The 12,968-nt window shown below is 37.7% G+C and overlaps 1 protein-coding gene across 1 annotated transcript; it reads left to right on the top strand.

Moving 5' to 3' along the window:
• The first annotated feature begins 6,131 nt into the window (after positions 1–6,131).
• On the top strand, positions 6,132–12,709 carry LOC6639656 (paired box pox-neuro protein). Its single transcript, XM_047009947.1, has 4 exons — positions 6,132–6,144; positions 7,536–7,676; positions 7,743–7,822; positions 11,491–12,709. Exons 1-4 carry the CDS (start codon positions 6,132–6,134, stop codon positions 12,700–12,702), a joined length of 1,446 nt encoding a protein of 481 aa, XP_046865903.1. The 3' UTR covers positions 12,703–12,709.
• The last annotated feature ends 259 nt before the right edge of the window (positions 12,710–12,968 follow it).

Raw genomic sequence — 12,968 nt, 5'->3', positions numbered from 1 at the left:
ATACATATTGAGTGGAAGAACTTGCGGGCAACCCCTGAAAATCATCAATTCTGCCTTCAGTAGACTTCACGTTACAGTGGTTAGAAGGCAAACAAAAATTGCTGCAATTTCAAGACTTCAATCAACTTTATATATTTTCAAAATGGAAAGTGATTGTTCCTTAGTACGACAAACAAGAACGAAGCAGAATCGTAACAAGTAGTTAGTTAATTTAGCTAGTTAGTTGTTTTAGTAATTCCCAGTTAATTCTTTTTTTAACATTGTTAAATTGAATGAAAATTAAAACTTAGATAAATGAGGAAACAATTTCAAGTATTTTATCCTGATTGCTCTGTCAAATGAGAACCAATTTTATTATGATTAAGATCCAATAAACAAATAAAAGGAATCAGTACTATTTTCTATTCGATAAGCAGTACAAAAGATAAGCAGGTTGTCTGTATAGCTATTTCAAGACTCACCAAGTTCTATTATCAGCAGACTTTGCTAAAGAAACCAAACCTGTAATGACCACATCATATCTTCAACGCTTAAAGTAGTTGGGAATTCAAACTGCATGGAGCGAAAAAAGAACGAAAAAGCTTATACTGCAAATTCCACCTTAGAATTAGTGTAAAGGTCTTCGACTTAAACAACTTACTGTCAACTACATTTAAATAGAGGGCAATAAAGGAGAGTTTGAGTAAATACAAACCACCAAATGAGACATTTAAATCTTTGAAAAATTGAAGACAGAAACAAACTATGTATTTCAGTCTCTTTGAGTGTCGTTGACTTTGACTATATCCTTTTCTTACTTCTCATTTCCTCAAACTTATTTTCAATAATGTCAGAAAGTATCAAACATTTTTTAATCGTATTCTTACAGGTTAATTTAACTATCTTAAATATATGAATATACATTCTTGGCATGTTGAAGATGTTTATACTAGCCTCAACTTAGTAATATTTCTACTAAAAAAGTTCTTTATTTCGTCGTGAAAGCCACATCTAAGATAAAACAGCCTATATACTATAGGATCTATCTATAGGAAAAGCTTCTTAGAATGAAATGTCTAAATGAATATGCGAATCCTAATTAGGTCACAACAAAATCTGAACTTCTCTTTTTCATAGATTGACTGTGGAAAATTTAGATATTAAGTTTCTGAATAGTCAACATGGATACTTATCTTTTGACAGTCTACAAAACTTGTAGGTTTTTCCTAACCATTTGTAAGTTTTATTAAATTTTTAGATTCACTGAGTAAATTGAATGACTTAATTTCTCACCACTGTGCCACCTTTTGGTTGAACTGTGTGTAAATTGCCCTTATACATATGCTTTCGGTGGTAACATCGAAACACCGTGGCCCCCTCTTCTTCTCTTCTTGGTTGTTGTTTATGGTGCGAGGATGTCGGCCAATCAGAGAAGATGCGGTGTGACAGCGCAACGCATGCGCAATCCGAACTCTATGCTCATTGGTCCCCGGGATGGTTATGGGGGGCTGGTCATGATGTTGTTGTTGTTGCTCTTGCTTGGCCAGGTTGCTCAGTTTTTGTTTTTGTTGTTCTTTTTTTTTTGGTGTGCCGTGAAAACCGAAAACCGGTTACACCAGAAAAACGTTTCGTCCGCCCGTGAAAGATTGTGTGTGAGTGTGTGTAACAACTAAGCGTGTGCGTGTGTGTGTGTGTGTTTGTTGGGTGTTTTTTTTTTTTTTTCAGTCTGACAGGGAATTCAACAGTAGCAATAGTAGATGACGACGACGACGACGACGACGGCGACTTCGACGGCGAGGAAGGTGATCGATGCGTTGTGCGTTGCCGGAGCGTTTCGCATGCATTAGTCGAAATTTTGACGGTGTCCAGTGACAAGGTGCGCGACGCGACCAACCACAAGAGAAAGAAGCTAAATTAAACGCCGTCGCTGCAAACAAATAAAAGTTAAATCCACATTGCGTATACGCAATCAAAGTTAAAGGATAACGATCAAATCGAGTCATTAAAGTCACAGCTAAAAGAAAACAAGTTGAGTGCTTAACTCTTAGGCAAAAAAGTGAACAAGTGAAGTGAATTTCAACAACAATTACAGCAACAAAAATAGGAAACTTTGGGAATATTCATAAAACCAAATCAGGTGAGTGGGGGGAAAAAGACAAAAGTCAATGGGCCTAACTGCCCATTATAATCGTAAATGTGGCTAATCAATTTGTTTGTGCATAATTTGAAACTCTTCTCGACTCTGACTCAATCAGGTAGCGGCATAATTTAATAAAAAGTCACTAATAATGATATTTGCTTATCTTGTTCAACACATCGTCCAAGAGACCTCAGACCCAAAGACCTGAGACCGGGGCCGATTGTCGGCTTATTTCCCTTAATGAACGACAATCTAACGGAACGAAACGGAACGATCTGAACTATTCATTGTGAATGAATGAATATCCAAGTCGCTGTATCGGATATTGATTTAATTTTTAGTCTTTTTCGAAATCTTTTGTCAACCGTAATTTGCATGGCAAAAGAAGAAGAAGAAGAAGTTTTTCGCAAATTAGTTAGCTTAGAAGTTTAATTTCCGCCGCTCGATCATCTCGTAACTCATCGTTGCTTTTTTTCAAGTTTTTCCCACGAATACGAACAAAAAAAATCTCAAAATTCGTATGCTAATTAATTCCAAAATGTTATATCTAACTTGACTCGGCTCGGGCTCATTGATTATTTGTTCAAGAGCTTTCTTTCGATAGGAAAACAAGCCGCCAAACAACTTATTTAAGCGTGGCGACTCAGCTACTTATATGTTATAGGTGGATATTGATTTTTTTTCGAACGGGAGCGGCAGAAGCTGCACCAAAAAGACCATCATCAAAGTCTAATCATATTCAAATGGGTGGAAGCGTACGTTTTATTATAATTTTTTATTTTAATTAACAGAATCAAAAGGGGAGCCCAACAGCTTTAGATTGGAGCGAGCTATTGCCATGGGCGTGAACAAAAGGATAGCATCGGAGGGGAGATAGATGGACTTGCTTTATTTTTATTTTTATGGTTTTTAAAATGCTTTAAATGCTCTTTTTATAATAAAATAGGTACTTATAAAGTAGCTATCTGGGAGTTTATGTTTTCAATTTCTTAAAAATTACATATGTATTGGAATAGTTTTTGAAGAAATTTCCAACTCGAACTAACTTTTATTGACAGAAAATAGAATATACAGTTTTTGTAGGTAACAAGTTATTGAAGTTACAATTTGGAAACTTGAAACAAGTGACATAAAAGAGAAAAAGATCATTTGAAGTTAAATTGAATTAAAATAAAAAGATTAGATATATTAAAAAGATATGTATAAACTATTTTTTAAACTTTAGAACTTGATTTATGGAACATTGCATTTGTTACAATTTTGTGCATCTTTGTTTGAAGAAAAATAAAAAACAGATAAATATATTTGAGTAAAACACAAATAGGGTTAAAAATATTAATACTATAAATGTAAGGTTTTTGTTTTTTAAAATATTTCTTTGGAAAACTCAGTAAAATAGTTTAAATTAACAGTTCTTGAAGATTCCCAATTTAAAGAACATTTAAGGTGTTATATAGAAATTAAGATGAAATGCTTATTGGAATATTATTAACCTTATTTTTAGTTTTAATAATCTTTGTTATAAAAGTCAAGTTTTTAAGTGAATGGTTGAACTAACTTCAGAATTTTTATTATAATGAGCTATAGTAGATTTTTCTAGCAAGTTTTTGAAACTTTATAAGATCTTTATTCATAACTAAATTTTTGAGCTTTTTACAAAAGGATTAAACAAACCAATTCGATATTTAAAAACATATTCTTTAATAATCTGCATGTATTTCCGAATTGTTTTTAGTGTAAAAAGTGATTAATTTCCTATTCTCTGTAAAGCAAAAAACTAACTTGACTTATTTATGGATTAAACATTGACTGAAAAGCTGATAAATTTAAAGCGAATTATACGTTAAATTTTGTGAGAGTATTGCAGTTAGTTAAAGTGTTCAGATAAATTTAGTTGGCTATAACTTTAGTTGAAGTATGTCTTAGGAAAAATAGTTACCCATTGTTAGGTAATTATATTGATTAAATTCTTTATGATGTGTACCAGTTTTTTCATTGAAGTGGGCGGTGTATTTTCTTATTAATAACTTACTAAGAGCTGGAGCTTGCAATTAGAGGGTCCTTATTCGTCCAGGTGCGACTCTCCGAGAGAATGCTGGTCTCTGATCCTGAATCAAGTTTCTAGAAGGTTGGCTAAAAGTTTTTGTTATTATCTTACAAGGGATTTATCTTATTTATTTAAGCTAACAAGAATTATTTACTAATTTGATTCTTCGACATGCACTTAGTTTCGGTTGTTATGTGACTAACTCTTTCAAGCCCCTACTTAAAAAAGAGGGGCCACTGCATTTGTGTTACGTCCATGACTGGTGCTTCACTCCATCTCTCTTTCTCTTCAACTTAAGCTAAAGGTTGATATTAAGTTTTCAGTTTGAATTGGAAACAGAAGCTCGGCGAACCTGTCGGTTCCACTTTTCAGCAACGCACGAATTTAAATTATTGATATGTTTAACTAATTTCTATTGGACTTTATGGGGAATGATACGCCTTGACAGGTGCATGGGGCTAATTGAGAGTTAGCTCGGGTTCGACAAAGAAATTCAAATGACTAGTTCCAGAGTGCAATAAATATGCTAGAATCTCGGCTCATTAGCCTCAATTTCAGGTGGAATTGAAAAGAATATGAACGAGAATCACGCTAGCTAATTGTGTTTAACCCTTTTTGGAAATTTGGCACAAAACTCGACAATTTCTTCGTCACTTTCTATTGAGTTTATGTTTGGAGAGAGAGAGAGAGGGAAAGAGTAACTAAATCCTTATCGTTGGCCAAAAATGTTTGTTGTTGTGTGATTTTGTTTTGTTTTGGCCTAAGGCCAAACTGACGAAACTTTATGGCCCTAACGGCTAGCACGAGTTTCCCGTTTCAGTTTCAGCTTTTTTTTTTTTTTTTGGGTGAGTGGCAACAACTTAATTTCGAGTTTTTTCGGGGTTTTTGTGGAATGTAAAGTCTGCGTGTGTGTGTGTGAGAGTGTGTGCGGCTTGCCACATGCTTTTTTTACGAGCTGAAAAGTATCCCAAAAAAAAAAAAAACAAAGCTAAAGGGACTCTCTGCAATTAAATCTAATGTGAATTCCATAATAACATGGCCATGACAAAAGCGAGTGAGTGGTGAGGGGAGACGGGGGGATGGGGGGCTGGGTAGTTACACTTTTGATTTATACGGTTTTAGTCCAAGGTTTAGCGGAGTTTTCATGCCTTCTGACAGGCTGGCGACAGGCCAGAATCCTGTGTGTGTGCGCCCGCATTCATTCTAATGACAGGAAACGGAAACCGTCCAAGTTGGGGCCTTTAAGCATTTGCATATTATTGTTACGAAATGAGCAATTGGCCAAAATTCATTTTAATTGTCGGCCAAACCAAAAAAAAAAAAAACAAAACATTTGCATATCCTTTTTCACCCCACCGCGCCCCGCACCATAACTTCCCTTGCCTTCTTTGGACTACCTGCCCTAACTAACTCTGGTAACATGCAATGGATAATGGGCCACCAGTTCACGCTGCGCTTAGAATGTGGCCGATAAGCAGCTAATTTGAGATACTGTGGCGTCGTCAAGAGTAGTATTATTTTGGACATGGCCATTGAGCACATAAAAACATATACACACACACACACATAAGAGTCGAGGAGAGAAGAAGTCGACTTCGAGTCGAGTATCTTGGTAGTTTTATAAAATAATTAAGTTTTATGTATTTTCCTTACTAGTTTTTCACTGTTCTGGCCCAGGCCTGGCCGGCGATTTCGTGGAAGCCGTAAAATCAAAACCATCGTCAGCGTCATCATCCGCCAGCCAGCCAGTCAGCCAGCCATCCATCAGAAGCAGCATCCATCCATCCATCCATCCAACGCAGGAGAGGGAGACAGAGCTCGATTTGAAGTTCATTTTATGGCGTTCTTGCTTGAAATTTGATTAAAATTCAACGATTAACTATTAAACAAAAACAAAAAAAGAAGAAATACTTTGGATTGAATTGTTGACCAAAAAGCATTTTTGTCGGTGGCTTCGATTTCAACATGCCACATACAGGTGAGTTAGCCCTAAACCAACTGGCCTAATGAACATACCGACTGATTGTAAGATAAACCCCAAGACAAAAGGCACTTCATTGAGAGGGGGGAGGGCGCCAAAAATACCTAAATACCTACCCAAAATACATTCAAATGGAGCAACCGACATGGCAGCCATCATAAAATTCGCACTTCATTAATTGCAAAATGCTTCAACCCAAATAAAAAGCGTTGAGTTGGGCACGGTTATTACTCCAAAAACGAAAAACGAGAAAAAAAAAACGCCCCACCCGAGAGGCAGGCCCAGTTTATGAGCGTGTGATGATGATGGCTAAATGATGCTCTGGCACGGGTTTAAGATTAGCCAAGTCAACATGCTCGAGCACTTGACAAAATATTCTCGAGTTAGTAAATCTTTTCGCCTCATTCCGATTGTTAAAATGTAGGAACTAACACTAGACTTTACGAGCTCTAATTATACTCTGTCTGCTTGCCGACAATTAAATAATGTTTTAAGTGAGAAATTTACACTAGGGGGAACAATTTAGAAAAGTTTTTCCTAGACACAAACTGGGTTAATCCAGAATGACAGCATTTTCTAGTTGACTAATAGATCTGGTGACAGATGGACTCTAGCAGAGATGACTATCTTTGGGTCGATAAATTGAACCATAAATTATAGAAAAGAATTGCCAATTTAGATGGATTTCAAATAGATCTGTTTCTCTCAAAGCATTATTATAATGAAAGATTTAAAATTATAAGAATTATTTTATAGAAAAACTTCTAGATTTTTTTTGGGAAAACTTTCATTCGAATCAGATTCAAAGAAAAACGTCAAAATCTGCGTTATTGAAATTTATGATTCTTCAAAAAGTCATTTGAGTATCGACAAAATTAGATCTAAAGTGCGCTATGTATAGGGTGTAATCCTTTAAATAGGATATAGGTTTCGCAATTCGAATTCTGGTTTTTTAAAACGTTAGCTATCTAAATTCCTATCTGAAGTATATATGTATATATTTCAACTATTCTTAGAGTTAGTCAATACTTTTGAAGTTATTTTATATCCATTTATTTTACATGTCAAATCATTTTGAGGATCAATATTTAAATGAGTTTCCTTGTTGATAATGAATAAATTCAAGTGAATTCAATGAATTTCTTAAAATCAAAACTGCTTTAGTTAAGTTGTTCAACCTAAGGGAATAATTCGAATAGAATTGAATATTTATCGATTTGTAGCTATATGCAAAACTTAATAGAAGGAAGGATGTGTTTTTGTTTTGATAACGTGAGCTAAGCTAACACAACCGACTAAGATTTTATGTCAATATCTATAAACTGATTTATTTTGCCTTGGCTTTCCACTTATTCCTCTGCTATTTTTTTTGACATCTCCGATTGCAGGTCAAGCCGGTGTCAATCAATTGGGTGGCGTCTTTGTGAATGGACGTCCTTTGCCGGATTGTGTACGTCGTCGCATAGTTGATCTTGCCCTCTGCGGTGTCCGACCCTGTGATATATCCCGCCAGCTATTGGTCTCGCATGGTGAGTTGCCTTAAAAGACTAAGAGATGAGAAGGGGAAAAACTAATATTGAAAACTTTTTAATTAGGCTGCGTTTCGAAGATTCTAACACGCTTCTATGAGACTGGCTCCATACGTCCTGGTTCTATAGGCGGTAGCAAGACCAAGGTAAGTGAAACGAATGGGTGAAACGAATGGGTGGGCGGGAAACCACATGTGGTTATGTGTTCATGTGGGCATGAAATCAACAAACGATTATATAAAAATCAAACGCAGAGCAGTAAATCCATAAAGTATCACAAATACAGAAGACACACAGAGATAGAAAGAGATAAGCTCAGTCAGCTAGTTTACATGTTGTTTAGAATGGTCTCCGGTGACGGTGACAACGACAACTTTTATGGCTGATTGAGGGTCTCGTGGGCGTGGGCGTTAGGGCCAGAGCCCAAAGTCAGTTGGAGCGCAACAAATCAATCTCATTTGCTGCCAAAAGCAGCAGCACGCTTTCGCTCGCTCCACTGGGTCACCTGTTCAGTTCGCACGCTCAATCAGGGCACAGACTAGGCTACCGCCAGCTACCGTATAAAAGAGGAGTTTAGCTACCTTCACGGCTAGCCATGGTTAGGCAGTAGCGGACTTAACCCAAGCACACAGAAGGGGGGCCCATAATGACAAAATATTTCATTTCATGTCTAAATTTCTGATGGGAATAATATTACATTTAAATTTGTAACATGCAGTTTTATAATGTGGTTAACAAAATGTTGATTAATGAACAGTTTTGATTTGATGATTTATGGCTTTGAGTTGGTCATTGCATAAAAATGATATAATGGAAATTCGGCCGATTTATTTTAGCCCTTCTTTCTCAGTTAGGTGCATCGGAAAGCCCTAATTTGGAACTGTACTAGACCGACACTATCCAAAATTCTTAAACATTACCAACGGTATTAGATTCTAAGAAACTATACGAAATAAAACTGAAAACAAGCTGCACACAAATTTCAGACAAAGAATTCCTTTTAAGATTAATTGAAACTTTGCTCTTATTATTTTGCTCCTTTGATTTGGCGTAGATTTTTGATATTTACTTTTCTTTTTAATACAAAATGTTAGTTTGTTTCAAGTCTCTTTTGAAAGAGATGGAAAATACAAAATTTAAGACCCAACTGAAATGGGGAGAAATTATTTTGACAGTCAAATTTTAGGAGAAACTTTAAAGATTATGTTAAAAATGGACAAGTTCTTTAAAAGCAATAAAAAGATTACTATAAAGAATTCATTTGGTTGTGAGTTTTGTTACCAGCTAAGAACCTATATGTATAGTGGAAGATTTAAATCAATAATTACCCATAAATATATGAATGCATGGCCAGCAAATCCGCCTCTGACCTTACACATTCAGTGCACATGAACCATGATGACGACAACAATAAAAGTCTCAATGATGATAGTTGGCCACAGAAGTGATAAGGGAACGAATCACGCCGGTTCATGGCTAGTAGCAGACCCTTGAGGCGAGGGTGGTGGAGGTGGCAAATGCGGTGGAGGAAGACGAGTAAATGTAAATGTTCCATACGTTGTTTTTTAGGGGTAACCAACAATGGCTCAGGTGCCTTATTTACCGACGGCTTTTGACGCCAATGTCTAATTAACAGTAGTTGCAGCCACACCCCCCTCCCCCCATCCCGCCACACAAATTTTCAATAACTGCCTGCACTCGTTCAAACAAAACGCGCATTTAACACCTACGCTGGGTCAATAAAGAGGTTTCACCCCAAGCGGGGAGGGGGCAAGGGCTGAACGAGAAGGGTTCAGGACATTTGGAGTACTTATTTACCTTACATTGGTATTACCTTTAGTTGTTGTGGTTTCCTTCCTACCTGTTTTCTTTTCTGTCCGGTCATGACAAAAGCGAGCGCGTGTAGTTCATCGATAAGATCAGCGTTATAAGTGTGCTGAAGGGGGGCGGAGAAACAGAGAGAGAGAGAGAGAACCCCCACAGCCTTTCCTTCCTTTCAGTGGCAAACATATTTATGCATTTTATGAATTTTTAATGAATTGCCCCGTCACACGTCAGAGAGAGAGCAAAAAAAAAGAAGGGCGCCTTCTTGGCCCTACAAAAGGAAATTAACATATAACCGACCCCAACGACGAGCTAAGCAAAAAATAAATATGTAACCAAAAATGCTGCTCCGATGCAAATCTCGAAACATGACAGCCACCAAAAAGGGGCGTGGCCTGGCTACCGGCATGAGTCTGGTTGCATTGCATGTCGTGAGTTGCATTTGGGTGCAACATTTTAAAGCAATTGTTCGAGCGTTGGCACAATTGAATTTCACGGCAATTAATCAGGTCACAAAGTGTCATACGAGGGTTGGATCAAATCAAGGTTAAACAGATTGCCATTTTGGGTCTAGTGTGAAGAAAAGTTGTTAACTTTAGTTGGTGAAAATTATATTTCACAACTGGAAAGTGTTTGGAGTTCAAATTTGTCACTAAAATGACAACTTGATTTTTATGGGGAACATAATTTTGAAACCTGCTGCTCCTTCCCCTTACAAAGAGAAGCCCTTCGAGACGGACTATAGTCCAAGTAAATTATTAGGAGAGATTTTTTTTGTCCATGTTATATCTATAAGGTCTAGTCTTTTGTTTTGCTTTATTATTTAACGTTATTCTATTTCCATAGTTTCTTATAATAGATTATTGAGAACTCTTTAAGTTTGTGTAAACTTTTAATTAAGATCTTTCAAACAATATTTCTGTTGTTCACGAGTTTGAGCCAAGACGTAGGTACTTCCGTCGGGGATAAGGAAAAAGGATTGCGGTTAATGAAGCGGTACTAGGCATTCATTTTGGGCACTTAAAATCAGTTTAAAAGTATTCCAAACAAACTTCCAATTTCAAATAAAAGTCAGCAAAAACGTCAAGGAGATTTACAGTGACTTTGTTATAGACATAGAAGGCTAGGTGAGCTAGGTAAGAAAGAAAAAGTTGTTAAAGGAATCATAAAGAACCTGAAAGTGTTCGAGTAAGTACAGTAGCAAGTGATACATCTGTTAAGGCAAATAAAATATATAGTTAGGACATGATTAACTAATCGATCGAATGAAATAACTTAAACATTGATACATGGAGAAAAAGGATGCCAGAGTCAAGACTTTGATTGTGTAATATACATATATATAATATTTAAAGAGGAATGAACGGTTTACTTTTGGCATTTATATTCTCATCAGCTACTTAAAAGTTAAGTTTATTTGTAATTGAGAAAATGGTTATGAAAAAATATAAAAGTTTTTTTAAGACTGAGAAATTCTTTCTTCTACATGGGCAATTATTAAATTAGTTAATTTCCTTGACAGTTGGGTAATAATGGAATAGTAGCTAAGAAATATTAATATTAAGCTTGAAAGATATTCCAAACGGAAATCCCAAACGGATTACACAGATTTTATTCCAAATTCCTTTGACCAAAAACCCGTTGCCAATTTCTTTTGCTAATAATTGTTTACTTTGGTTTATGATCGAAAAGATTTATTGTGATGTCAAAACTGAAGATTGTGTATGGTTTAATAACCGATACAAATAATAAAACATGGAGAATACCGCCAATAGTTATTGGTAGCGGGTTAACCGTTACTTGACAATTCTCACAGAGACAATCAATTTGGGCATAACGAGAATGGGAAATATTATACAACAAGAGGAAGGAGGTAGTAAAAATGTTATTGAGATTCGATTTGGATGAATAATTTGAATAATAAACATGAGTAAATATAAATTTTTAATCGAACATCTCTCTCTCTCTCTTTCTCTCTGTGTCGTTGCAGCAAGTGGCCACGCCCACAGTGGTAAAGAAGATTATACGCCTAAAGGAGGAGAACAGCGGCATGTTTGCCTGGGAGATACGTGAGCAGCTGCAACAGCAACGTGTCTGCGATCCCAGCTCGGTGCCTTCAATCAGTTCCATCAATCGCATCTTACGTAACAGTGGTCTCTGGACGGATGAGATGACATCGAGTCAACAGAATGCAGCAGCAGCAGCCGCGGCGGCAGCAGCAGCAGCAGCCGCCGCCGCTGCCGGCGTTGGCGTTGATGGAAGATCATCGAATCATGGCAGGGGTGTTGGCGAGGGGAGGGGAGATTCTTCGGGCTATGCTTCATCAGCGGCTGGACAATTATATGGAAATAATTTGACAACGAAAACCAACTCAATGCCAACGATACCCAATGCGCCGGGTGTTAGTCGACCTGCTCCGCCGGGCCTAATGGGTGATTTGTTGCCCATTAAACCAGCTCCCAAGATGCCAGCGACTCATCCACATGCCCACACACATCCTCATGGCTTGGCCAGTGCCGTGTCCAGCCAAGTGGGTGGCTTAGATCTCAGCTACTCCGCCCTGCATAAGCATTGGTTATGGAATCCCTCGATACTCTACTATACCCAGGCCCATATGCAGGCTCAGGCAGCTCAGGCCAGCGGAGGAGGAGGAGCAACAGGTCCTTCCTCTGGCTCTCAATTCCTATCCTACGGCAGTGGCTATTTGCCCCACAATATGGCAGCAGCAGCAGCAGCCGCCGCCGCTGTGGCAGCAACCACAACAGTTGGCGGTGGCTTGGGCGTTGGAGCCATTGGAGGCGGCGGTTTCACCAAATCGGAGAGCTCCATTGACTTGACCACACCGGGAGCCACCGGTGATGCATTGAGTGATTGTGATTCCGGCAAATCCTCACCAGCCGCCCTCTCCCTCAGCCGCAAACGCAATCCCTACTCCATAGAGGAACTCTTGAAGAAACCCGAGAAACGTTTGCGTTTGAGTTGTGAGTCCCAGGTCAGTTTGCTGGAGGTCAAACCCGATAATCTGGAGTGCATATCAAGCTCTAGTTCGTGTGAGAGTAGAGGCAGCAACGATAGCTCCGAGGAGCAGCAGCAGGAACAGGTCGAAGTGGAAATCGCTGTAGAAGATGCCCAAGAAGCAAATCTGAAGGAGCATGAGGATGCGGAAGAAGGTGATGAATGCAGTGTGGAGGTGGTTAACTAAGTGTGTTTCCCAGTGTTCTAACTAAATAGTTGTGTATATATATCTATATCTAATCTATCCTATATCTGTGTAGTATTCAATCAATGTTAATCCTTAGATTATTATTATTTAAATAAATATGAAAAGATGAAAAAACTTCAAGTAATTTTTGCTCCCATCTCTCTCTTTAGCTCTCTCTCTCTCTCACTCTATGGTACACCGGGTGGTCTTCTTCTTCTTTTTAGCCAGGCACTTTAATTAACTTGCGCTTCAATGAAGTGTCAACA

This window comes from Drosophila willistoni (genome assembly GCF_018902025.1).
Source record: "Drosophila willistoni isolate 14030-0811.24 chromosome 2L unlocalized genomic scaffold, UCI_dwil_1.1 Seg196, whole genome shotgun sequence".
NCBI lineage: Eukaryota > Metazoa > Arthropoda > Insecta > Diptera > Drosophilidae > Drosophila > Drosophila willistoni.
The sequence above is the reverse complement of the archived record's forward strand: the minus strand, read 5'-3'. Positions and strand labels throughout refer to the sequence as shown.

What these genes read in the sequence shown, in the direction of transcription:
- LOC6639656 (XM_047009947.1), top strand. An exon ending in CCAGCTATTGGTCTCGCATG is followed by an intron (nt 7,677 to 7,742) that starts GTGAGTTGCCTT and finishes CTTTTTAATTAG; the next exon opens with GCTGCGTTTCGAAGATTCTA. An exon ending in TAGGCGGTAGCAAGACCAAG is followed by an intron (nt 7,823 to 11,490) that starts GTAAGTGAAACG and finishes GTGTCGTTGCAG; the next exon opens with CAAGTGGCCACGCCCACAGT.